The 24,687-nt window shown below is 43.1% G+C and overlaps 3 protein-coding genes across 4 annotated transcripts in view; 2 read left to right on the top strand and 1 right to left on the bottom strand.

Annotated features, from left to right (window-relative positions):
- Positions 1–1,767: 1,767 nt before the first annotated feature.
- Positions 1,768–5,720, bottom strand: LOC121853548 (LDLR chaperone boca-like). The gene is made up of 4 exons (XM_042347753.1): positions 5,533–5,720; positions 4,859–5,094; positions 2,955–3,099; positions 1,768–2,452 (listed from the first exon to the last, which is right to left on the bottom strand). Exons 1-4 carry the CDS (start codon positions 5,692–5,694, stop codon positions 2,366–2,368), a joined length of 630 nt encoding a protein of 209 aa, XP_042203687.1. The 5' UTR covers positions 5,695–5,720; the 3' UTR covers positions 1,768–2,365.
- Positions 5,721–7,212: 1,492 nt separating this feature from the next.
- LOC121853598 (protein TRC8 homolog) lies at positions 7,213–16,834 on the top strand. Of its 2 annotated transcripts, none has more exons than XM_042347843.1 (8): positions 7,213–7,622; positions 10,271–10,405; positions 11,357–11,540; positions 14,019–14,223; positions 14,463–14,573; positions 14,879–15,089; positions 15,920–16,191; positions 16,650–16,834. In XM_042347843.1, exons 2-8 carry the CDS (start codon positions 10,324–10,326, stop codon positions 16,797–16,799), a joined length of 1,215 nt encoding a protein of 404 aa, XP_042203777.1. In that variant the 5' UTR covers positions 7,213–7,622; positions 10,271–10,323; the 3' UTR covers positions 16,800–16,834. The 2 variants fall into 2 exon arrangements, with proteins under 2 accessions (XP_042203777.1, XP_042203778.1); XM_042347844.1 differs by lacking the exons at positions 7,213–7,622; positions 10,271–10,405 and adding exons at positions 10,417–10,535; positions 12,901–13,117.
- A 2,370-nt stretch (positions 16,835–19,204) lies between these two features.
- LOC121853494 (proteoglycan 4-like) overlaps positions 19,205–24,687 on the top strand; it is a 7,783-nt gene continuing 2,300 nt past the window's right edge. Inside the window, exon 1 of the mRNA XM_042347644.1 lies at positions 19,205–19,225. Coding sequence (XP_042203578.1) covers positions 19,205–19,225 — 21 coding nt within the window. The remainder of the gene's footprint in view (positions 19,226–24,687) is intronic.

Here is a 24,687-nt window from a genome sequence, read left to right as displayed (position 1 = left end):
CCTAGCACAGTAAAACCTTGATACATCAAACTAATTGGGACAGATCCCAGTCCAGAAAATTGGGGGGCAGTCAGGACAAAACACTGTTTCAAGAAAATCAATTGTTATAATGTTATTAAAGCGCTTCAACAACTAAGATCTTTAAGTGTTTAAGTAGGCAAATCAAGCCATCATGTATCACTCAAAGGTAATGAATAACATTGCTAGGAAGGTAACTCCATATCAAACACTATACTGTACAGTATATATTACAGTGACTGTTGTAAGCTGAGTGAATACATTTTTATACAGCTTATCCTTTTATTTCCAAGTCAAATTACACATTATATATATTGGATCTTTTTCTATTGTTGAAACTGTTATATTAACCATGATGAATCACACTCCATAAGAGGCTGATCATACGAGAATATAATACTTAATCAAAAAACCTGGCTAATGTGGTAATGCCCAATCAGCCCCTGACCCCACAACCTGCTTACATACACAGTGTCTTAAGCTCTCGTTAGGCCTACAAGAAATCTGATTAGACCACATTACAGTATACAGTTATTGTTTTCGTAAGATTTTTTTATTTTACCCATTTCGTAAAATACATGCTCTACAGCATTTTAACCCATTTCTTAAAAACGTCGAGTATCCCCATTAAAGATAACACGTACTCTAATTAAGTTCACGTAAATGAGTGTAGGTAGCGAGGTGCAGAACACTGATACTATAAGTATGAAGGTAGGACTCGAACCAAGACACATGCCGTGCGACTCCAACGCACAGACGTTCAATTGCATGTTTGAACACACATTGTCCTGACAGATGTTAGATTTTCCAGTGTATCAAGGTTTTACTGTGGTGTTTTAATAAAGGTTTGATAGTTCATACAGTAAACAAGTTAACTTAACTGTTGGTTCAAGGTATACTGTACAGTATATGTAATCTAGTGATATTCTACCAGTTCTTCACACCAACATTAAAATGATCTCCCAATCTTTCAAAAAGAAAAGAAAATCAATCTAGTTCATTCACTGTTTTCCATGGCTTATTCCCCCATTCCTTTGGTATAATTGTTGCCACACTTTTCTTGGCACTTACAGTATCTACATAATTTAATGTTTGTCTTGTACTGTATTAATTGGATGGACTGCAGGGTTAGCTTCCTATAACTACAATATTACATGTACCGGTAATATAAAAGGAGGCAATCTCTTACAATTACTTGGACAGGCATAATCGATTACATTTAACCTGTCTGAATAACTGCAAAGTGAACATACATATAGTGCATTTTTTCCCAGCTGAGAAGAGGTGCTCCGCCCCCTCCTCAAAAGTTACAGCCGATTGGCTGCTGCAAATCTGTCTGATTTCGTCCTGAAGTAATGATGTATTTCTAAACGAGTTTACAGTATTCATAATCGTTGAGATGACTGTTTCTGAGGAGTAAGTTATTTAGCTCATTAGCCCTTTCACTACAGGGACACTACTCTTGATATTTTATTTGGTTAATGCCAGACAATTTTACTCAGCACAGGGGATCACATACACAATGGGTTAATGGCAATGCAGATAGAGTGCACTAAATACTGTACAGCATACTATGCCTTTGGTAGGGACTAGCATTGCATTTGCCAACCTTCACGGCTGGGTGGACACAGCACAAACCATCAACCCTTATGGCAACAGGTGACTGCTAAACTCCTTTTGGAAGACTCCTTAATTTTAGGGTAACTAAATTATTATAGTTTCTAGTGAAGTGGGTAAAATATGAAAGCATTATAATTCAACACTTTATTACAAAATACACACCTCATATATATCACTCACTCAACTTTTCACCAGGGCAGAGCAATAAGACACCAATACCCACTTTGTAGAAAATAAATTTATCAAAGCAAAGTGATATAAGACTTGAATTACGAATTCACTTAAAATATTATTATAACTGGCTCTTTCAAGTACAGTGTTATTTCCATTGGTTTGGTTAATGTTAAAACAACCCTGAACATACAAAACATTAATATCATAAACATAAAAAGTAATGTAAATACCTGTAAATAAAGTGATGTTAAACAATACAAAGTAATGTTAAAAATAAAACTTTAATTACAGATTTTTGTGATGAATGTATTGGGATCCTGTTCATAAAAAAAGGTGTTCGTAAGTCAAGCATCGTAACTTGGCGACAAATTGTACACAGTACTCTTAAATAAAATTAAAATAATACACATTTCAGCTATATATGAAAATTCATTCATATTAAGGATATTAATTAACTTGTACACTCATAATAGGACTGAATAACAACAAACGTCAGAAGGATGGATGATGATGGTAGGACATGATTCATCTAACCTACGAGTGAAAACAACAATTATAGCTCCTCCTTCTTCTTCTTCTTCTTGGATTTGTTAGCTTTGGGATTCTTCCTGGCCTCTGCCTCCTTCAGTTCTTTCTTCCCCTGAAAATGTATTACCAAGTTAAGCAACATGTTGGTTATAGTAGGATAGATAGATAAAGCACACTGCTCCTATGTGTTACTGATGTCCCCCTTTACTGTAAAGAATATTAAACTATTCAGTCTTTATTAAGGACCCACAAATCTACCAAAATATAAATGGCACGATGCTCAGTTTGTGTGATTAAACTTTGACACAAAATACAGTTTCTTAGATGGCACTTTTGAAACTTTTTACCAATCAATTTTCATGCTCTCAATATGCCCATACCACTTCTGCAAACCTGAGTCAACTTTCTCGACAACCTTACTTTTCATTTACATGTTACCTCAACACTACTTTTGTTGTATAGTTTTATATTCATATAAAATATCTTCACTGGAAAATTTAAGGCATTGAACCAAATGGGAAACCTTAATTCAAAATTAGAACCATTCCAACACAATGATGGATGTATGGCTAAATATTTGGTAAAATATACCTGGATCAACACTGCCAGCTTACCTCCGGAGTATGACGTCCGTGGTGCACTTTGTTCTCCATCGAACACTCCTGCAGCTCCTGCTGCTCCACCAGGAAGTCCTTAGCATCCCAGGCCTGGGAACCATCCTTGAACATGAAAATTGCCCGCCTCTTGTCCACCATATATCTGCCATTAAAAATAAAAATTTTCAAAGGGAGTTACAGGTATCCTTCATTTAGTGATAATTCACTTAACGTTAATTCGGTTTAGCAATACAAAAAATTTTACACCATTTCGCAATGAACATTAGATCAAAATTTGGTTTAGCGACAGCTCGACTCCCTGGGAAGGGGAGAAAATGGAGACGAGGTGGCCTGTGAAATGACACATTGCCATTGTTTCATGTAATGAAACTATATAAGTTGTGGAAAAATCATTACAATACTGCACTCTAATGTGCTTTAGAAATAAAGAAAATATAATATAAAACTATAAAATATGTAAAATGAAGAGAATGGGTGTGTGAAGTGAATGTATGTGTGGAGGCAGTGGACTGCAACTGCATCGCCACCATGCCATGCTCTCCCTTCCCCCTAATGCGACATCACAGCATACACCTAATGCAGCGGGGCAGCAACACACATTTCTAAGTCAGCTGGGTGAATGCCTGGCTCAACTATGTTACGTCACCCAGAGAATGTTTTGAGCGTGGAAGGAGTTACTTTTTGTACATAAAATTTGTGCCATTGTATTTTATGTTATGCTATGCATCAATTTTACTTTTGATCATAGCAATTTTTTTTATTTTTGACGTATGCACTTGAAATTTGTTCAAATTAGATTCGCCTTGTGCTCACCAAATCGTTCAATTCTGAACCACATCATTCATAAAAATTTTGGTGTTAATAAATCAGTTGTTTAAAGTCAAAACTTTTTATATAATTTTTTTTAATATGTATTATTATTAGGGGGTACTGTAGTGTACTCGGCGTTTTCCGCCTGCTGCCCGCCCACCATGCTTCGCCGTTATCCATCACTTACAAATAATTTTGCTTAACGTCAGGGTTTTAGGGAACACAAACCCATCGTTAAATGAGCAATACCTGTACAGTATTAGATGCCAGTAGATGGGATGAAATGTATTAAACATAAATAATTGCTGTACTCGGTAAAATTTCACATTTGAAAAGTCATCTGTAATGAAGGATAATACAAAAGACTGAAAACATGGGAGCTAAAAAACATTGTGTGAATGAAGTACTTGCATACAAACAAAGTTGTTGTGACTTGTATTGTATGGATATAAATGAAAAAAAAAAAATTATACAGTTCAGTACTGGGTATGTACGTATTCCTGTAAAAAAATAAAAGGGACTTCGGTGAAAATTTCAAGACCTACTGTACTGTGTAAAAATCATAACAAATGCATCCAAGAAATGTGCAGAAAATTAGAAAATACTGTGAACCAGAGATTTACAGGCAGGGTTAAATATTCCTTAATACTACCAGTAGCAGTTACAATCAAAAGAAATTTGACACGAGGACTATACAACAGAATATCACATTGTAGTAAAAAGCTTTTCACTTTCATGCAGACCTAGAAGCAGAAATTATTTTTTTATATTCAGTCACTTTAAACCAGACAGACATTGCAGATAAACTGAAAGCAAACAATGTTCCTTTGGACCTGCAGAGTCAGTCAGAAGTTACAGAGAGGAAACAACTTAATTATATAGGGACAGACACAGTTAACTATATTATGTGGAAGGGCATCTAGTCACTAGCAGTTATAAAACCTGTTTGAGAATAGTTGTGCACTTAATATATTAATATTAATCACTTCTTAACTAAAAACCCAGACTGTGACACATGTGTACAATAGCCAAATGTGTGTTCTGCCACACCACATAGCCATGGCAGTAGAGTCCACAACATACACGCTTACCTCTCGGCCTGTATGTGGTTGTTGAAGAGTGAACCTTGCCACAGCTTAGTCACTTCTTCAGCTCGCTCAGGGCTCAGCTCCTCCTTCACCTGTACAAACATCATGAGTGTACGGCCCTTCTTACTCATCTTTAAAAGTTCTTCTGGATCTCCAATATTAGAGGGATCAAAATTCAACTTGGGTTGGGGTCGCAGGTGCTCTGGCAGTTCATCCTCGGGTAATGGTTCTTCATCTTCCTGGATAATGTGTTTGGTAAACATTACTGCATGATTAAACTTCATCTACAAAAACAGATCTATATTTATTAATGACCAGATAAAATTGTGTAAAATTGTCCCATGAACTATAACCGTCTTTTTCAAGCCAACACCAATAATAACATATTTCATGTACAAGTCTAAGTTTGGGGGAGCTTTTGATATTCTAAACATTAATTCAGCACTTTGCATCATCACTAAAAACTAAGAATCAATATAGAGTTCCATGCTTGGCAACTAATAAATATGATAAATATTTACTTTTAGACAACACAGGAATGAGTTTTATCTTTACAATCATTAGTTTAGACAATTTTCAGGATATTTTTATTCTATAACATTTCCTACTCAAATGATGGGATAATTTTACTTAAGGACACGAGTTCATAGGGGTTGTCCTCACTAACAGTAACTTACGTCCCACTGGTCCAATAGTCTCTCCAAGTCAGCATCACTATAGTCTCTGATATTCTTTTTGGCCCAGGCAGGTTTATCAGCCCCGTCGAACTTCTTACACCATGACAACGACAAAAATATAGCGAAGAGGAACACCCATACGACGCCCCTCAGTCCCTCCATCACGGTTTGTTTACCTCACCGGCTGTCTCGTCTCTTATATTACCTCGGCTGGTTAATACTTACCTCATATTTAAGATTTTTTTCAGCAAATATAATACTCTTCTTCAATTATAGAGGAGAAAAATACAATATTTTTATATCCTAAACTTTAATAATTCTCTAAAGTATCAGTTTTAATGTTGGTTGGTTGGGTATTAATAAATGGAGCTTATCACACGTCACCTTAACTGGGGAATGTTTTATTTTAGATTTATGTGTGAATTAATAGGAGTATTTAGTGAAAATTAATTTCAACTGAAGCATACAGTATACAGTACAGAATATATACATAACTTTAACTTCGTATGAGTCACGTATATAGCGTTAATAATTACCTTACAAATTGGTGGTTATAACTATAGTTATATCAGGTATTTCATTATATATCTTGTAAATTAGTGCATTTGGACATTAATGAGAATGAGTAGCAATGGTCTATCATGTGCATGTGACTAAATTAACCCACAAATGCATAATCATATATTTTATTGTAACATGAAACTATAATGCTTATGTAGTCATGCTATTTCTAAATGGAAATTCGATTGTGATTTATATTATTATTTTATATCTTCTCACTGATTATTATTATTATAATTATTATTATTATTATTATTAGTAGTAGTAGTAGTAGTAGTAGTAGTAGTAAAAATTATAAAAAGGTAGACCTTTTTTGAGTGAGAATTGTAAACTCTTAGAATAATCTGCCAGAGAGTGCTGTGACGGCATCGAGTGAGAGCTCTTTCAAGGCCAGATTTTACCAACACTGGAGCAGGTACAGGTATATTCAGGGGACAGTCAATGCCCAGTATTTGCTAACAGTACGTAACAGCGACTAACGAGCTATCAAAGCCATCAGGGTCCTTTGCTTAGGCTTGGTTAAAGAATAGTAAATCTACAAAAATAAAAGTGAAACTTTTTTTGATGAGTACTATGACAGACATTACAAATGCGTTTACAGCATTAATTGAGGCTGATGGATCATTAAACATATTGTGGTTAATAACATAGAAACTTTCCTGACCTAGTACGCGCCTCGACGCCTCCTATAATAACTCAACAGGAAGCGTCGAGGGGCGTACGGGGTCAGGTGCACACTTTTGTACTGTTAATACTGCTATTAATATTATTAATACGAATAAAGATTGTGGTAATATTAATGATTATATGAAATTATACTGTAATAAGAGCGACAGACTGACTGACATACAAAGCAAAGAGAGAGAGAGAGAGACTATGGTAAAACGGGTAATAATTATATCAGTAAATGTAAGGATCTGATGTTCTTATGAAGACTAATGTTTACTGATGGCATAAGAAGTTATTAAAACAATAGTTGACGACACCTGAAGTCATGATCTTTTGAAAATGTCACCCACGGGAAATTTGGGAGGAGGAAGCTGCAGCGGTGACCGAGGAGTGCTAAATTTAGCATTACTGCTTGTCCTGTTGTGCTGTTGACTACTGATATATTACTAAATAATCCGCGTTGTCTATGTTCTCCAAGGCATCAGTAAATTACTACATGACTCTGGGATCATACAGTTTCCAAATATAACAATTAGCCATTTGTTTACCGCAATTTCCCGAAAATAAAGTAGAGTGTTTGTGGTGTTGTGATCGTGGTGGTGGGTAGTGGCATCTTGGCAGTGGTGTACGTGTGAGGTGGTGAAGTTACGCATGTGTGTGTCTTTGGTGACCCTGGCACTGTGTTTCCAGGGCCACTAAAATCCTCTGATGGTCATGCTTTCCTGAACAGTGCTGAACTTTCGCACAGTAGTGTCCAATCTTCCTCAAAACTGGACGGGAAAAATGCATACATATTTTACGCTTCAATTATCAATACCAGGAAAACGATTTCCTTAAAATAGTGGTAAAGACAAAAAAAAAAGTAAGTGTCTCAATAGAGTGATGTGCTTGTGGTTATTTTTTTATTGTTATTTATCAGTTCTCGTGAATATTATCAGATAATTTGGGCGGTGAATTTGAATACTATACTGGTATTGATTCTCATAGATGAAGTTTCTTGAAGGGATATAGAACTGTCAGAACCGAAAATTATGGCAGGAAATTCTTAGCGAGTATCAGTGTCCTACATTGTTTTGGTAATGGTGTCCTATCCTTGAATTTAATATCAACATCTTGCTTATTGTTTTTATGTTTATCCGTGTCTCATTATATTGTTTATACGTGATGTTTTGAGTTGACTACAGTATTACTTTTATCCTCTTCACCACTGATCGGCTTGTTAGCCGCTTGGGCGATCGGTCACGTCTCTGATTACTTTTCCTTTTCTTTTATCCTCATCACAAAAATATCGGCTCGTTAGCCGCTTGGGCGATCGGTCACGTCTCTGTTACGCACTGTTGGCAAGTACTGGGCATGCACCGGCTCCTGAATGTACCTGAACCCGCTCCAGTGTTGGTCAAGTCTTGTCTTGAAAGAGCTCACACTCGGTGCCGTCACAACACTCTCTGGTAGATTGTTCAAAGAGTTTACAACCCTCACTCCGAAAAAGTCTGCCCTCACAGTTTTCTGGACTTGCGGCTTCTTCAATCTTCAGCTGTGACCCCTTGTGGGGCGAGCGTCCGCCAGCTCCAAGTAAGGACACTCGACTGAATAGTGCCCCTTGAGATGCTTATACACCTCAATTAGGTCACCCCTTTCCCGTCTGTGGTATAAGCTAGGTAAGTTCAGGCGCTCCAATCTCTCAGGGCAGCTGAGGTGCCGAAGTGCAGGCACCAGTCTGGAGGCCCTCCTTTGAACATTTTCAACCAACTGACAGTCCCTAGCATATTTCTGGGACCAGACGGGGTGACAGTACTCCAGATGGGGAAGCACTTCACTCTTGAAGATCGTTACGAGGGACGGACCGTCTAGATATCTGAACGACCTTCTTATAAGACCCAATAATTTATTTTCCTGATTTACCTTCTTCTCGCAATGGCCCGAGAACTTCAGCTCATTGTCAACATACACACCTAGGTCCTTCTCACATTCAGTCTCAAAGAGTGCAGTTTCTTCATCCCGTTGGGACATATGATACACCTCCTTACCGTTGGTACACCCCAGGTGCATCTTCTTACACTTCGTGACATTGAATCTCAGCAGCCATTTCTTCGACCATTCCTGGAGCCCACAGAGGTCCTTCTGCAGCTCTTCACAGTCCACTTGGTTCTTAATTTCCCGAAATAACTTGGCGTCATCGGCAAACATTTGTATGGAGGAATGTACAACGTCAGGCATGTCATTTATGAAACAAACAAACAACAGCGGGCCCAATACGTTGAATTTAAGAGAGTTGACCTGTTGACGGCTGTGTGTGTGTGTGTGTGTGTGTGTGTGTGTGTGTGTAGAATTTTAGTTAAGGAGATTCTGTGGGTACCATTTAGGAGTCAAAATGAAGTTAGGTAATTTAAAGACGTTAAGTGAAAATGATTTAGTTTGAGTGATTCTGGTGATTTATGAAGAGGCAGTCCTGTTGCCTGTCTCGTGCATCCTCCCTTACATTTTTTCAACGTTCTTTTGTTTGTCATTTTCTGAGAATTTTTTCTTTTAATTTTTATATAATTTAGTTTATCCTTGTGTATATGGGGAGTGTAGCATGGCGTCAGAGGTAAACAACGAAACATAAACACCAATGATAGAAAATGAATATAGATGGGAAGTTGTCCATTCATTAAACTTACGGGCCAATCAATATGAGTTTTATATATTAGTCCCATTTGTCATTTTCACGGTAATTTCGAAATTAATATATAAGATTGCTAGAGTCTAGAATTTTAGATTGACGATATTTCGACACAATTTCTTAAAACAGACTGAGTGTTTGTTTCATTTGACTTTACTTTTACTTTTATCCTCTTCGCCACTGATCGGCTCGTTAGCCGCTTGGGCGGTCGGTCAAGTCTCTGTTACGCACTGTTGGCAAGTACTAGGCCTGTACTAGCTCCAGGATGTATCTGTACCTGCTCCAGTTGAATGAAAATGTTCGAAGGAGGGCCATCAGACTGGTGCCTGCACTACGGCACCTCCGTTATCCAGAGAGATTAGAACACCTGCAACTGCCTAGCTTATACTACAGACAGGCTAGGGGCGACCTAATTGTAGTTTATATACATCTCAAAGGGTACAACTCAGTCGAGTTTCCAAACCTGGAGCTGGTGGACGCCCGTCCCACGAGGGGTCACAGCTCAAGGTTGAAGAAGCCACAAGTCCAGAAAACTGTGAGGGCAAACTTTTTCGGAGTCAATATTGTAACTCTTGGAACAGTCTGCCAGAGGGTGTTGTGACAGCACCGAGCGTGAGCTCTTTGAAAACCAGACTTGATCAACACTGGCGCAGGTTCAGGTACATTCAAGAGACAGTGCCTGCCCAATATATACAGGGTACATGCCAACAGTGTGTAAATGGCCGCCCGATCGGTTGGAGCGCTGACCAGTGAGAAGTGGACGAAGTAAAGTATAGATATAAGTGTAGAAAACTGATTACGAAATTTTAGCAGGAATGAAATTGGATTTTTTCCTTGTTGCTCCAGCAGACTGGTTGCCAGACGCGTGGGCGTACGTGGGTGGTGTGAGCGCGGGTGTAATGCCACTACCGTCACCCTACCGTAACCCTGGACGCTGGCGAGCTGTCGTGTTCCAACAGGAAGTCAGACACGGCACTGCAGGTCAGCCACCGTACACACCAGGTTCATTCTTGTGTGCTAAGATGATGCGTCGCCACTGCAGGCAGAAAGCTGGCGAGTGCTCGTCTGGTGTAGCAGCTTTTCTAATTACCCGGGAGGAGCGTAATATCAGGTGATGTGGCCATGGGCTGCAAGAAGATAGCATTTGTTTTTTGTCTTATTTTCAGTGATGAGCTAGTGTGTTACCTCCTCTCTCTCTCTCTCTCTCTCTCTCTCTCTCTCTCTCTCTCTCTCTCTCAACACACGAGTAATCAGTAGCGTCTTAGCCAGCACGGCGCTCTTACCTTTCCAGGGAATTGTGAGATCTAGAATGGGAAGTAGACCAAAGCTGAAGGTCACAGGGTAAGTTAAGAGGTCAAGGGATAAGGTCATATGGGTAAGGTGTTGAGGTCACAGGGCCCATTTAGACAAACTGTAAACGCGTTCTTCACACACACACACACACAATGACAGCCTTGAACCCCTGACTTGACCCTTGATCTGGCGCTGCAAGTAAGTATATGGAGCGTGTTTGTAGTCGCGATGCACGGCTTGTGGGCGTGGCGGACGCCTTGTGGGCATGGCAGTGGGCGCGTGTGTGTGGTAGTGGCGTGTGGGTGTGGCAGTGGGCGCGGGTGTGTGGTAGTGGGCGTGTGAGTGTAATAGTGGGCGTGTGTGTGTGGTAGTGGGCGTGTGGGTGTAATAGTGGGCGTGTGGGTGTAATAGTGGGCGTGTGGGTGTAATAGTGGGCGTGTGGGTATAATAGTGGACGTGTGAGTGTGGCAGTGGGTGTAATAGTGGGCGTGTGTCTGTGGTAATGGGCGTGTGGGTGTGGTAGTGGGTGTGTGGGTGTAATAGTGGGCGTGTGGGTGTGGTAGTGGGCGTGTGAGTGTGGTAAGGGGCGTGTGGGTGTAATAGTGGGTGTGATAGTGTTATCCTTCCTTCCTCCGTCAGGTTGCCTGCTGTCGGTGGTGTTGCTGGCGCCTCTGTTGGTACGTGACGTGGGCGTGGGTGGGGTAGCTGTGGGCGTGGTGGTGTACAGCTGCATCCTGGTGCCCGCCCTCACCAATTACTACTCTTTCCCCCGTCTTGTGATTCGTCTGGCCCGCGCGCTTTACAATGGCTGGAATAAGAATGGGTAAGTGTGTATTTTATCTCTCTCTCTCTCTCTCTCTCTCTCTCTCTCTCTCTCTCTCTCTCTATCAACTGTAAAATATTTCAACAATTACTCATAAAAACCAACTATAAAAGGAAAGAACAACTAGATTTTTTAAGAGCATATGTTAAATTTCCCAAATCTTTTAAAATAAATAACTAAAAACCTTTCTAGACTATTTTACTAACTGATAAAGATTACAATAGTATTTCCCGATAACTAAATAACTAAAGCTATTAAGTGTTTGCCTTTTGTTGTTAATTTAGTGGTTGTTTTTTTGTTTACTAAGTGTGTGAAGTATTATGTACGCTTTCCATTTTGGCCTCGTCCATTGATTCCATCTGGTAGGGCGGTGTGTATGGCCAGCGATGTTTGGCTTTTCTAACTTCTCGGGTCGTTAGGGGGAGTAGCTTGTTGCTTGTGTATTCTTTACTGTTTCCTACCTTATCTATTTTTTTCCACACTTCCCCCATAACTTTTTCCAGGTCTGTATACGAGGATTGTTCCAAGAGTACAATTCTCACCCCGAAAACGTTTGCCCTCACAGTTTTCTGGACTTGTGGCTTCATCAGCTTGAGCTGTGACCCCTTGTGGGGCGGGCGTCCGCCAGCTCCAGGTATGGACACTCGACTGTGTAGTGCCCTCTGAGATGTTTATACACCTCAATTAAGTCACCCCTTGCCCGTCTGTAGTATAAGCTAGACAGTTGCAGGCGCACTAATCTCTCTGGGTAGCTGAGGTGTCGGAGTGCAGACACCAATCTGGTGGCCCTCATTTGAACATTTTCAACCAACTGACAGTCCCTAGCATATCTCGGGGACCAGGTTAGGAGGCACCTTCTTATAAGACCTACTAGTTTAGTTGCTTGGTGCACCTTCTTCTCACAATGGCCCGAGAACTTCAGTTCATTATCAGCATACACACCCAGGTCCTGTTCCTCTTTGGTCTATATCTATGCAGTTTATTCGTCCCGTTGAGACATGTGACACGCCTCCTCACCGTTGGTACGACTCAGGTGCATCCTCTTACAGTTCGCTTATGAGGAATGTGCACCGTCAACTTTGTTTTACTCAAAAGTCACAGGCAGGCCCACCCCCCTTCATTACTACCTCACTCCTTTCCTTCCTCACAGATGGTGGCGGTATAAGTATTGTTGGGTTAAGAATATCCTAGTGGTTCAAATACTCCAGGGGCCACAAATATATATCCTAAGGTTACTAATATCCTTTACGTAAAAATTCCTCCTAGATATAAATACCCCCACAAGAGGATGAATATAATGGGGCATTTGTATCACGGGATACACTCGTCACTGGGTGTAATTGTCTGGGCCTCCCGCCAGGTGGGCGTGGGGGTGAGGGTTTGCCGGCGTACCCGTGGCTGCTACTGTTGGTGCTGGCGCCCTACCTGCTCTTCGTGGTGAGGACACGACCCTTCCTGGTGGCTCTGGCGGCCTTCGTGTACATAGGCGTGGTTCTACCCATGGCTCTGCACGCCCAGCTGCCTCAGGGCTCCCTCCTCTGGCTCCCCAGGACCGTGCTGGCTCTCTTGTTTACGCGGTGAGTGTCTCCCCAGAGCATCAAGGTTATGCTCACTCTATACGTCAGTTCTGTGGTTGATCATGGTCGAGGTGACTCACTAGGGCAGGTCTGTTGTTCCTCATTGTTGCGATGAGTCAATTTATCCTTCAAGTTACATTACGTCAAAAACGAGCTGTGAACTTGATAATGATAAACTATACTCAAATGACCATCGTGTTATAGCCTAGGAAACATGTGTCCAGTGGTTGACTCTTCATCCTGGATATTTTCGAAGCTCACAAATTATGAATCTTTGTTATATCTCGTTCAGTTATCACTCAGTTTTGTTTATGACTTCGAAACTTTGATTATATAATTATATAATTTATTTTAATTTCAGGACCACGAGAGCTTGTGAATATTATTTCCTGAAACCAATCCATTATTCTGAACATAATCTCCTAACCCTTATTAAAGATATGTTACCAAACGAAATCTAAGAATAATGTACGTGTGTTTAGTGAGGTCAGGTTAGGGGTAATGAACAAGTTTTCATTTAATCGGGAAGTAGTTACATGTAGCGTCACTCTTCACCCTGAAAAATAAAGCGGCACCTCTAGCTTCGTAACTCTCCCTGAGTCACTAAGCTACGGGTCTTGTTTTATTCTTGAAATTAAAAGTGAAACAGCTTATATAACCAGGAAAATACAGATACAGTGTGAGTAACAACAACAATATCGTCATGAGTGAGCCTTTTGAGTGTTGGAACTCATTATGGTACCTGATGGATACCTGAACGATCCCTTCAAATTACTTCCCGACGACGTCATTCTTGGGAAGGTTCGTGAAATACTAAACTGATTCACCGAGGATACAGTTCTTATCCTGGGCATCAGTACATCTCCACAGTACCTCATGAAGAGACGTCTTCCTCCCGCAGGTCTGCCCTCTACACCGGGCTGGCCACGTCCCTGGGCTCAGCAGTGTGCTGGGCGGCGTTCTGGACTGAGTACCTCGTCAGGCAGTTCTTGAGATACCTTCTAAGGGCGATCTTTATGCCCTTGATCTTTGTCTTCGGCTGCGTGTTGCCTCTCCTGCACAACGTTTACCTCGCCTTCGACGGCTTCAGGACCACCAGTAACCAGGTGAGAGGAGCGACTGGGGTCTTAAGCTTTTGCTGAACAACTTCCTGTCAACAAAAACAATTATATTGACAAAAGTTTCGTTAGCCGACGTTAAACTTCTTATGCCCCTCTCCCCGTTTCACAGGAGAGGACTATACGATTGCCCTCCGTCTGATTATCAGTCATGTCTGTTTACAAAGAAGCCATTGGGAGATATTCTATCTAGCGGAAGTAGACTAACAGGTGTTGTTCTCCCACAGGTGGTGTTCTTCCTGATGGTGCAACAGTTGGTGACGCCCCTCGCCCACCTCACGGCTCTCTACTTCCTTCTCTTCTACACAGTCCTCCACTACCTGCACAAGTCTCTCTTTGTTAGTATCTGTTGTGTGTGTGTGTGTGTGTGTGTGTGTGTGTGTGTGTGTGTGTGTGTGTTAAGTCATCCAGTTAGATTAATTCTTACATCTCCAGGTAGATGGATGATTGAACCTAGGAATCTAACCTAATCTAACCTAAGCCAAAATTACCTTAAGATTATTTGACTAGTTAGGTTAGTTCACGTTGAGATAATTTTTGTGACGCCTACTTTCATGAACAGTTTAGTACCATAACCTTTTTTTACCGTTCGTGGTACTCCTTCTAACATTGGCCATCTTTCTTTTGGGGGGGGTGGGGACAGACGCGGCAGTGGGCGAGAACGATGCAGACTACAGAGATGCGGGACTTAATGCGCCTTACTGCCTGGTACATGGCGGTCAGGTTGGGTAAAGGTGTCGCCATGTCCTTCGTCCTCGTCATGTTTACCCTCCAATTCAACCACGTCGAATCTGACCTCGTCTACATCGTCGTCACCTTCATCTACTTCGTCGTGTCTCAGCGTAGATGGACAGGTGAGGCGCGACTGATTAGTGGGACAAAACTTCATCCACCTTGACTTAGTGGGATTTTGTGGAGATCATTTATAACACATTGTGGTTCAGTCCAGTGGAAATTAATGTAATAATTTGTTATCACTTATTATATATAAGCTGTAGAAAATGGCTGAGGGGTTGGTGATGGTGGTGGTGATAGTGGTAGTGGGAGGGTGGCAGGCAGGGAGGGTGCCAGGCAGGGAGGGTGGCAGGCAGGAGGGTGGGAGGCAGGGAGGGTGGGAGGCAGGGAGGGTGGGAGGCATGGAGGTGGGAGGCATGGAGGGTGACAGGCAGGGAGGGTGGCAGGCATGGAGGGTGACAGGCAGGAGGGTGGCAGGCAGGAGGGTGGCAGGCAGGAGGGTGGCAGGCAGGGAGGGTGGCAGGCAGGAGGTGCCAGGCAGGAGGGTGCCAGGCAGGAGGGTGGCAGGCAGGGAGGGGTGGCAGGCAGGGAGGGTGGCAGGCAGGGAGGGTGGCAGGCAGGAGGGAGGGAGGGAGGGTGGCAGGCAGGGAGGGTGGCAGGCAGGAGGTGGCAGGCAGGGAGGGTGGCAGGCAGGAGGGTGGCAGGCAGGTGGCAGGAGGAGGTGGGAGGCAGGAGAGTGGCAGGCAGGAGGGTGGCAGGCAGGCAGGAGGGTGGGAGGCAGGAGGGTGGCAGGCAGGAGGGTGGCAGGCAGGGAGGGTGGCAGGCAGGGAGGGTGGCAGGCAGGGAGGGTGGGAGGCAAGGAGACAGGGAGGTTGGGTAGGCAGGCAATTAGGAAGGGAGACAGATAGAGAGGGAGGGAACAACAAGATCTCACCTTCCCTTCTCTCAGGCAACGAGCGCATCGTGTCCTGGAGTCGAGCTTTGGATATCGAGGTGTTGGAGGAGGAGGAGGAGTTTTGGGTGCCAGTGTTCATGAGGGGGAGTACTGTGGTGGCGTCCCTCTGTGTGACGGTGCCCTTAGCACTCTCTTCCCCCTGGCTGGTGATGATGGCTGCCTACACCAACCTGCTGGTGCCCGGTTTGCTCCTGAGGGGGGAGTACCTGGCTCATATCTCCCGACAGTCTGTTCTCATTACCAAGTGTAGGAGAGCCACGCCTCAGGTGAGTCTCTCTCCTTCTCTCGCTTTACATTCCCGTGTTTTTACACCGTTCTGTTTCCTTAATTCACACATCTGTTAAACCGAATAAAATCTACCTATTGAACACATTGACAAGTTCCTAATTCAATATTTAACTTGAATATATATACTGAGTGAGGTCTACGGTACTGGTGAAGGAGGCAGCCAACCTGATGAACTAGAAATTCAAGGTTTAAAGCATCACGAACAGGATCACAACTATTAATATTTGAAACGACACAAACTAATCTAAATTTGCTTAAATGAAATAAAATCTACTCTAAAATAATTAAAGAAATAGGGTTACGTATGTGGCGTATGATTTAAACATTAACAATAATAATAATTTACTATTAAAAAGTATTGTCAGATTAGTGATATTGTTCGTGGTATTTCTTCAACACGGACTATATGACCCACACCACCTTTCCTCACCTGCAGGAGATTGAGCTCAACTCGACGTGTCCAGTTTGCCTGGAGGAGCTGCGTCAGGCGAGGCTCACACCCTGCCGCCACCTCTACCACGCAGCCTGCCTCAGGAAGTGCCTCACTCTGTCCCCGCTATGTCCTCTATGTAAACAAACTATATAGCACTCTGCATCGTGTAAATAAACTATATAATACTCTCCACCGTGTAAATATATAATACTCTCTACTGTGCAAATAACTTGTATAGTGCTCTCTCCATAATGTAAATAAAATACAAAGCGTTTTTCCACGTTACGAACATATCACAACATTTTCACCATTATATATACAAATTACGTCGTGGGTAAGATTGAAAGCCTAGGCAGTTTATAGAGTAATAGATGGCTCCAAGAAGCGGCTCTGCTCTCGTCTATTTGAGGACCACGAGGCCGGGCGTAGGACTAGCTGCAAACAAACACTTCACATAGATTCCTTTCTTTTCACAGACCATTGTGGAAACGAGTCCAATAGGCATGACGTCTCATTAGGGATTTTTAACAAAGCAGACACACGAGTGGCAACCTCCTTCACTTCCTCTACTGTAAAGTTAGGTGCTCATTCACAGTTGGATGGACTGAGGCGTGAACCAACGACAGGGGGGCGAGTGCTTTATCCCATTAGCCACTGCACTGTACTTACTCCCTTTTCCAGTCTTATCTACACATCCCAGCTACTGTACTGTACAGTCACACACTGGCAAAAGTTGTGTTTCGTACTTAATGATCGACGGGCCAGCTGGGCAGGTTGTGAGGAGAGTATTACCAACGTGTATTCATGCCTTAGGTTGCCATCTGTCTACACTCCAGAGGCGTGTTTAACACCCCCAAAGTAATGTACGAGAAAAAAAAAGCGAAATGGGAGGATTTGAGTTTGCTGTGCACTCTTTTATGTTCAATAGAGTGAAAATGTTGACCTTCACACCTAACTGTGAGTTACTACAGTGAGCGAGGTACTGTGACACCATACTACGTGAGGTCACCAATTGATACTGCGACGCTACGTAATGAACGAGCTACTGCGACACGTGAGGTCTCTCATGACACCACTTATGAGTTCGTTATTGCAACACGTGTTTGCTGTTCAACACCTCAGCACACTTGGCTTACGTGCCCCCTCACAGAAGGGCGTAAGACCAGCCCCCGCCATCATTCAAACAACAGTTTGTATGGTCACTAAATGTTCTTTTCCAATTTATAGTAAAACCTTTTGCCCTCCCGTGTTACTGTAGGTGAGAAGTCATTGCCCATTGTTTATTTTCAGTCTTTGGCTGCTGTGCATTTTTCAATAAACCGTTAATTATTATTATTATTATTATTTATTATTATTTTTTATTATATTATTATTATTATTATTATTATTATTATTATTATTATTATTATTATTATTATTATTATTATTATTATTATATACACACTTTATACGCCACATTATAATAATATCCTTTAAAACTATGTGAGTCATCGACCTTAACAGTTTAAACTATTGTATATATATATATATATATATATATATATATATATATATATATATATATATATATATATATATATAATATATATATATGCAAAAAGGGAAACAATGGAGCACCTTAGCTTTCGTCGTTATTCAAGACATCTTCAGAGGCAACTGAATTACAAGGACCGAGAGAGGCTTAAGTAAGAACATCCTCGAGGGCGCCAGTACCCAGGTACGGACTCTGGGGCGCTGCCATCCCTAGAAGGGCCCTAGGGCGCCGTCGTCCCAGAGAACGGCTTGGAGTGTGGCTGTCGCTGGGAGAGCTCCTGGGAGCGCCAGCGATCCTGGCGGGGTCCATGGGGGTGACGCTGTTGCTGAGAAGGCCCCTGGGAGCTCCGATGATCCTGGGTGAGCCCTTGGGGGCGACATTGTCCTTGGGAAGGACGCTGAGAATAAGGCGTTCCCTGGGAGAGTCCTTGGGAGCGGCAACGACCCTGCCAAGGTCTTTGGGGGCGCCGGTGATTATGGAAAGACCCCTAGCAGCGTCGATGTCCGTGGGAGAAACCCTGAGGTGCCATCGCCCCTGGAATGGCCACTAGAGATAGTTGTTTTTGCACTATTTAAAAGTCTGGGTGATATGACATTAAATAAATACACTGCCCATCACATTTCCAGTATCATCGTATCCTGAACAATGAAATGGAGAATAAATATCAACAGGAAAACATAAGTTGAAGTGTTGTGCTGACTAGTGCTCTGTTCTCCTATTGGCTGTAATTTGGTAGATTTACATTTTAGTCCACCAATCACAGTTAAGTAAGGAGTTACTGGAAAGAATGCAATATGTATGACATCTCTATCAAATCTCTGGGGTTCCGCCACTCTTGGGATATTTCGTTATGCCCCCTAGCAGTGACCCTGCTGCCCTAGCGAAGGTCCCCTCCGTGCCTAGAAGGGCATCTTGGGCCAACCGCCCCTAGGAGGATCATAGCGCCGCCGCTGCTTGCTTCATAGAAGGGCCCATGAAGTCACCACGATTCAGGGCCCTGAGAGAGTGACTGTCAGTAGAGGCCATGGGGGCGTCTGTTGATCCCGTGAGATGGTCCCTGGAAGTGCTCTTGGCTCTAGAGAGCCCCTGGCAGTACCAGCGTCCCTGACAGCGCCCTGGGGGGCGCGCCCTGAAACGCCGCCGTAGATGGCATTATACCTGGGGCTCACCGCCTTTCAGGGGGGCCTGGGCGCGCCAAAGTCCCTGGAGGGCCCTACTGGGGCATAGCACCCCAAAAGGAACTCCCAGGGACAGCGGCGCGATCCGGGGGGCCCTCATTGGGGTTATTGACGCTCTCCAGGGCCCCCTCAGAATTGTGAGTGGCGCCCCCACGTGCTGTGCCATGGGCTTGGCATAAGGGCGCTCTGTCAGGGTCGCTGGCACTGCCTGGGGCTCTCTCAGGGCCTAGAGCACTTACGGACAGTCTCACTGACAGCAGCGCCCCAAAGGGCTCTACAGGGACAGCCACGCTCCCAGGGTCTCTGCCAGGGGCGACGGCGCCCCCAGGGGCCCTTCCACATGCAGCTTTACCCCAAGAACTTCATATTTTTGTCGTACATTTTGCATTCGTCCAGTAATCCCTTACTTAAACGTGATTGGTGGAGTAAGATGTGGCGTCACTAAAATTACAGCCAATAGGAGAACAGGGCAATCAGTCAGCACAACACCCCAACTATGCTTTGCTGTTGGATGGCATTTATTCTCGTTCACTAGCCTTTTGAAAGCTCTGGAATATGATGTTAAATAAGAATACACACTGCCCATAGCATTTTCAAGTATTATCACCTTCTGAACAATGAAAAGGAGAATAAATATCAACAGCAAAGCCTAAATTAAGTGACTTTATTTTCTATTAGCTGTAATTTGACTCAGCGTTATCTCTTATTCACCAATCACAGTTAATGAGATTACTGAAAGAATACTAATATTTACACCAGTATCATTTTTTTAAGGGGCGCCGCCTCCCCTAGGAGGACCTATTGTGAGCCACAGGCGTTGGCAGGGTCCCGGGGAGCAGTGGCGCCCTCCTAGTGGCAGTGGGTGTCTTTCCAGGGGCGGCAGGATCTCTGCCAGGGGCGACGGCGCCCCCAGGGGCCCTTCCACATGCAGCTTTACCCCAAGAACTTCATATTTTTGTCGTACATTTTGCATTCGTCCAGTAATCCCTTACTTAAACGTGATTGGTGGAGTAAGATGTGACATCATAAAATTACAGCCAATAGGAGAACAGAGCAATCAGTCAGCACAACACCCCAACTTATGCTTTGCTGTTGGATATTTATTCTCGTTTCACTATTTTAAACTCTGGGAGATATGATGTTAAATAAAATACACACTGCCCATAGCATTTTCAGTATTATCGCAACCTGAACAATGAAAAGGAGAATAAATATCCAACAGCAAAGCATAAGTTGGGGTGTTGTGCTGACTGGTTGCTCTGTTTTCCTATTGGCTGTAATTTGATGACGTTACCTCTTATTCCACCAATCACAGTTAAGTAAGAGATTACTGAAGAATGCAATATTTGCGACACCAGTATCCATTTTTTTGGGGCGCCGCCTCCCCTAGGAGGACCTATTGTGAGCCACAGGCGTTGGCAGGGTCCCTGGGAGCAGTGGCGCCCTCCTAGTGGCAGTGGGTGTCTTTCCAGGGGCGGCAGGATCTCTGCCAGGGGCGACGGCGCCCCCAGGGGCCCTTCCACATGCAGCTTTACCCCAAGAACTTCATATTTTTGTCGTACATTTTGCATTCGTCCAGTAATCCCTTACTTAAACGTGATTGGTGGAGTAAGATGTGACGTCATAAAATTACAGCCAATAGGAGAACAGAGCAATCAGTCAGCACAACACCCCAACTTATGCTTTGCTGTTGGATATTTATTCTCGTTTCACTATTTTAAACTCTGGGAGATATGATGTTAAATAAAATACACACTGCCCATAGCATTTTCAGTATTATCGCAACCTGAACAATGAAAAGGAGAATAAATATCCAACAGCAAAGCATAAGTTGGGGTGTTGTGCTGACTGGTTGCTCTGTTTTCCTATTGGCTGTAATTTGATGACGTTACCTCTTATTCCACCAATCACAGTTAAGTAAGAGATTACTGAAAGAATGCAATATTTACGACACCAGTATCCATTTTTTTGGGGCGCCGCCTCCCCTAGGAGGACCTATTGTGAGCCACAGGCGTTGGCAGGGTCCCTGGGAGCAGTGGCGCCCTCCTAGTGGCAGTGGGTGTCTTTCCAGGGGCGGCAGGATCTCTGCCAGGGGCGACGGCGCCCCCAGGGGCCCTTCCACATGCAGCTTTACCCCAAGAACTTCATATTTTTGTCGTACATTTTGCATTCGTCCAGTAATCCCTTACTTAAACGTGATTGGTGGAGTAAGATGTGACGTCATAAAATTACAGCCAATAGGAGAACAGAGCAATCAGTCAGCACAACACCCCAACTTATGCTTTGCTGTTGGATATTTATTCTCGTTTCACTATTTTAAACTCTGGGAGATATGATGTTAAATAAAATACACACTGCCCATAGCATTTTCAGTATTATCGCAACCTGAACAATGAAAAGGAGAATAAATATCCAACAGCAAAGCATAAGTTGGGGTGTTGTGCTGACTGGTTGCTCTGTTTTCCTATTGGCTGTAATTTGATGACGTTACCTCTTATTCCACCAATCACAGTTAAGTAAGAGATTACTGAAAGAATGCAATATTTACGACACCAGTATCCATTTTTTTGGGGCGCCGCCTCCCCTAGGAGGACCTATTGTGAGCCACAGGCGTTGGCAGGGTCCCTGGGAGCAGTGGCGCCCTCCTAGTGGCAGTGGGTGTCTTTCCAGGGGCGGCAGGATCTCTGCCAGGGGCGACGGCGCCCCCAGGGGCCCTTCCACATGCAGCTTTACCCCAAGAACTTCATATTTTTGTCGTACATTTTGCATTCGTCCAGTAATCCCTTACTTAAACGTGATTGGTGGAGTAAGATGTGACGTCATAAAATTACAGCCAATAGGAGAACAGAGCAATCAGTCAGCACAACACTAACTTATGCTTTGCTGTTGGATATTTATTCTCGTTTCACTATTTTAAATAGGAGATATGATGTTAAATAAAATACCTTTGCGCATTTTCAGTATTATCGCCTTACAGACAATGAAAAGAATAAATATCAACAGCAAAAGCATGAACCAGAAATGACAATAGCTGCTGAACTGACGTTACCTCTTATTCCACCAATCTGAATAAAATGAATTACTGAAAAGAACAATATTTCATTACCGAAATATCCATTTTTGGGGCGCCGCCTCCCTAGGAGAGGACCTATTGTGAGCCTGAGCGTTGGCAGAGATCCCTGGGGTGATGGCGCCCTCCTAATGTGGCAGTGGGTGTCTTTCCAGGGGCGGCAGGATCTCTGCCAGAAGGCGGCAACTTTGGGGGCCCTTCCATGCAGCTTTACCCCAAGAACTTCATATTTTGTCGTACATTTTGCATTAGGTCAGTAATCCCTTATAGCGTGATTGGTGGAAGTAGATGTGGCGTCATAAATTACAGCCAATAGGAGAACAGAGCAATCCAGTCAGCACAACACCCCAACTTATGCTTTGCTGTTGGATATTTATTCTCGTTTCACTATTTTAAACTCTGGAGATATGATGTTAAATAAAATACACACTGCCCATAGCATTTTCAGTATTATCTTTAACCTGAACAATGAAAAGGAGAATATATATCAACAACAAGCATAAGTTGGGGTGTTGTGCTGACTGGTTACTCTGTTTTCCTATTGGCTGTAGTATTTGGGCAGTGCCCACCAACTGAGATTACTGAAAAATGCAATATTTATTTTCAGTATCCATTTTTTGGGGCGCGCCTCCCTAGGAGGACCTGACCCAGCGAGCCACAGGCGTTGGCAGGGGTCCCTGGGAGCAGTGGCGCCTCCTAGCTCAACAGTGGGGTGTCTTTCCAGGGGCAGCAGGATCTCTGCCAGGAGGCAGCTTCAGGGGCGACAGCGCCCCAGGGCCTTCACATGCAACTTTACCCAAGAACTTCATATTTTTTGTCCTACATTTTGCATTCGTCAGTAATCCCTTACTTAAACGTGATTGGTGGAGTAGATGTGACGTCATAAAATTACAGCCAACAGGAGAACAGAGCAATCAGTCAGCACAACACTAACATAACTTTGCTGTGGTTATTTATTCTCGTTTCACTATTATTTTAAACTCTGGAGATATGATGTTAAAATAAAATACACACTGCCCATAGCATTTTCCAGTATTATACAGCCTGAACAATGAAAAGGAGAATATATATCAACAGCAAAACTAAGTTGGGGTGTTGTGCTAACTATTTTAATTTGATAACGATACCTCTATTCCAATCACGAATATAGAATTACTGAAAGAGCTCTAATATTTATTTACCAGTATCCATTTTTTGGGGCGCCGCCTCCCTAGGAGGAGGACCTGTGCCCAGGCCACAGGCGTGGCAGGGTCCTGGGAGCAGTGGCGCCTCCTAGTGGCAGTGGGTGTCTTTCAGGGCAGCAGGATCTCTGCCAGGGGCGACAGCGCCCCCAGGCCCTTCCACATGGTGCCCAGACTTCATAGCTTTTTGTCGTGCATTTTGCATTCGTCCAGTAAGTCTTCTTACTTAAACGTGATTGGTGGAGTAAAAGTGTGACGTCAAAACTTCACAACCAATAGGAGAACAGAGCAATCAGTCAACTTCCTTACCCCCAACATGCTTTGCTGTTGGATATTTATTCTCGTTTTTCACTATTTTAGCTCTAGGAGATATGATGTTAAATAAAATACACATTATCATAACCTGGAATGAAAAGGAGAATAAATATCAACATGGTGTTGTGCTGACTGGTTGTCTGTTTTCTAATGGATAATTGTAACGTTACCTGTATGCACCAATCACAGTGCTAGAGATTACTGAAAGAATGCAATATTTATTTTAATCTAGGAGGACTATTATGAGCCACAGGCGTTGGCAAGAATCCCTGGGGGCAGTGGCGCCCTCCTGAGCAACAGTGGGTGTCTTTCCAGGGCGGCAGGATCTCTGCCAGGGGCGACAGCCCCCAGGAAGCACCTTCCACGTAGCTTTTACCCCCAAGAGCTTCATATTTTTTGTCGTGCATTTTGCATTGATCCGTGATCGCACTTACTTAGCGTGGGATTGGTGAGATAGGTGGCGTCATAAAATTACAGCCAATAGGAGAACAAGAGCAATCAGTCAGCACAACACCCCAACATGCTTTGCTGGATATTTATTCTCGTTTCACTACATTTTAAACTCAGGAATATGATGTTAAATAAATACACACTGCACATAGCATTTCAGTATTATACAACCTGAACAATAAAAGGAAGAAAATATCAACAACAACATAAGTTGGGGTGTTGTGCTGACTGGTTGCTCTGTTTCCTATTGACTGTAATTTGATGACGTTACCTCTTATTCACAATCACAGTTAAGTGGGGTATGAAAAAACTT

Source organism: Homarus americanus, unplaced genomic scaffold (assembly GCF_018991925.1).
Source record: "Homarus americanus isolate GMGI-L3 unplaced genomic scaffold, GMGI_Hamer_2.0 scaffold4896, whole genome shotgun sequence".
Classification (NCBI taxonomy): domain Eukaryota; kingdom Metazoa; phylum Arthropoda; class Malacostraca; order Decapoda; family Nephropidae; genus Homarus; species Homarus americanus.
The sequence above is the reverse complement of the archived record's forward strand: the minus strand, read 5'-3'. Positions and strand labels throughout refer to the sequence as shown.

Excerpts from the sequence above, each read along its gene's own strand:
- LOC121853548 (XM_042347753.1), bottom strand. The coding sequence starts at position 5,694 with ATGGAGGGACTGAGGGGCGTCGTATGGGTGTTCCTCTTCGCTATATTT. Across the intron at positions 3,100-4,858 it reads AACCACATACAGGCCGAGAG|ATATATGGTGGACAAGAGGC; the intron begins GTAAGCGTGTAT and ends TTTTAATGGCAG. Across the intron at positions 2,453-2,954 it reads ACGGACGTCATACTCCGGAG|GGGAAGAAAGAACTGAAGGA; the intron begins GTAAGCTGGCAG and ends ATACATTTTCAG.
- LOC121853598 (XM_042347843.1), top strand. The coding sequence starts at position 10,324 with ATGCCACTACCGTCACCCTACCGTAACCCTGGACGCTGGCGAGCTGTC. Across the intron at positions 14,574-14,878 it reads ACCTGCACAAGTCTCTCTTT|ACGCGGCAGTGGGCGAGAAC; the intron begins GTTAGTATCTGT and ends GGGTGGGGACAG. Across the intron at positions 15,090-15,919 it reads GTCTCAGCGTAGATGGACAG|GCAACGAGCGCATCGTGTCC; the intron begins GTGAGGCGCGAC and ends CCCTTCTCTCAG.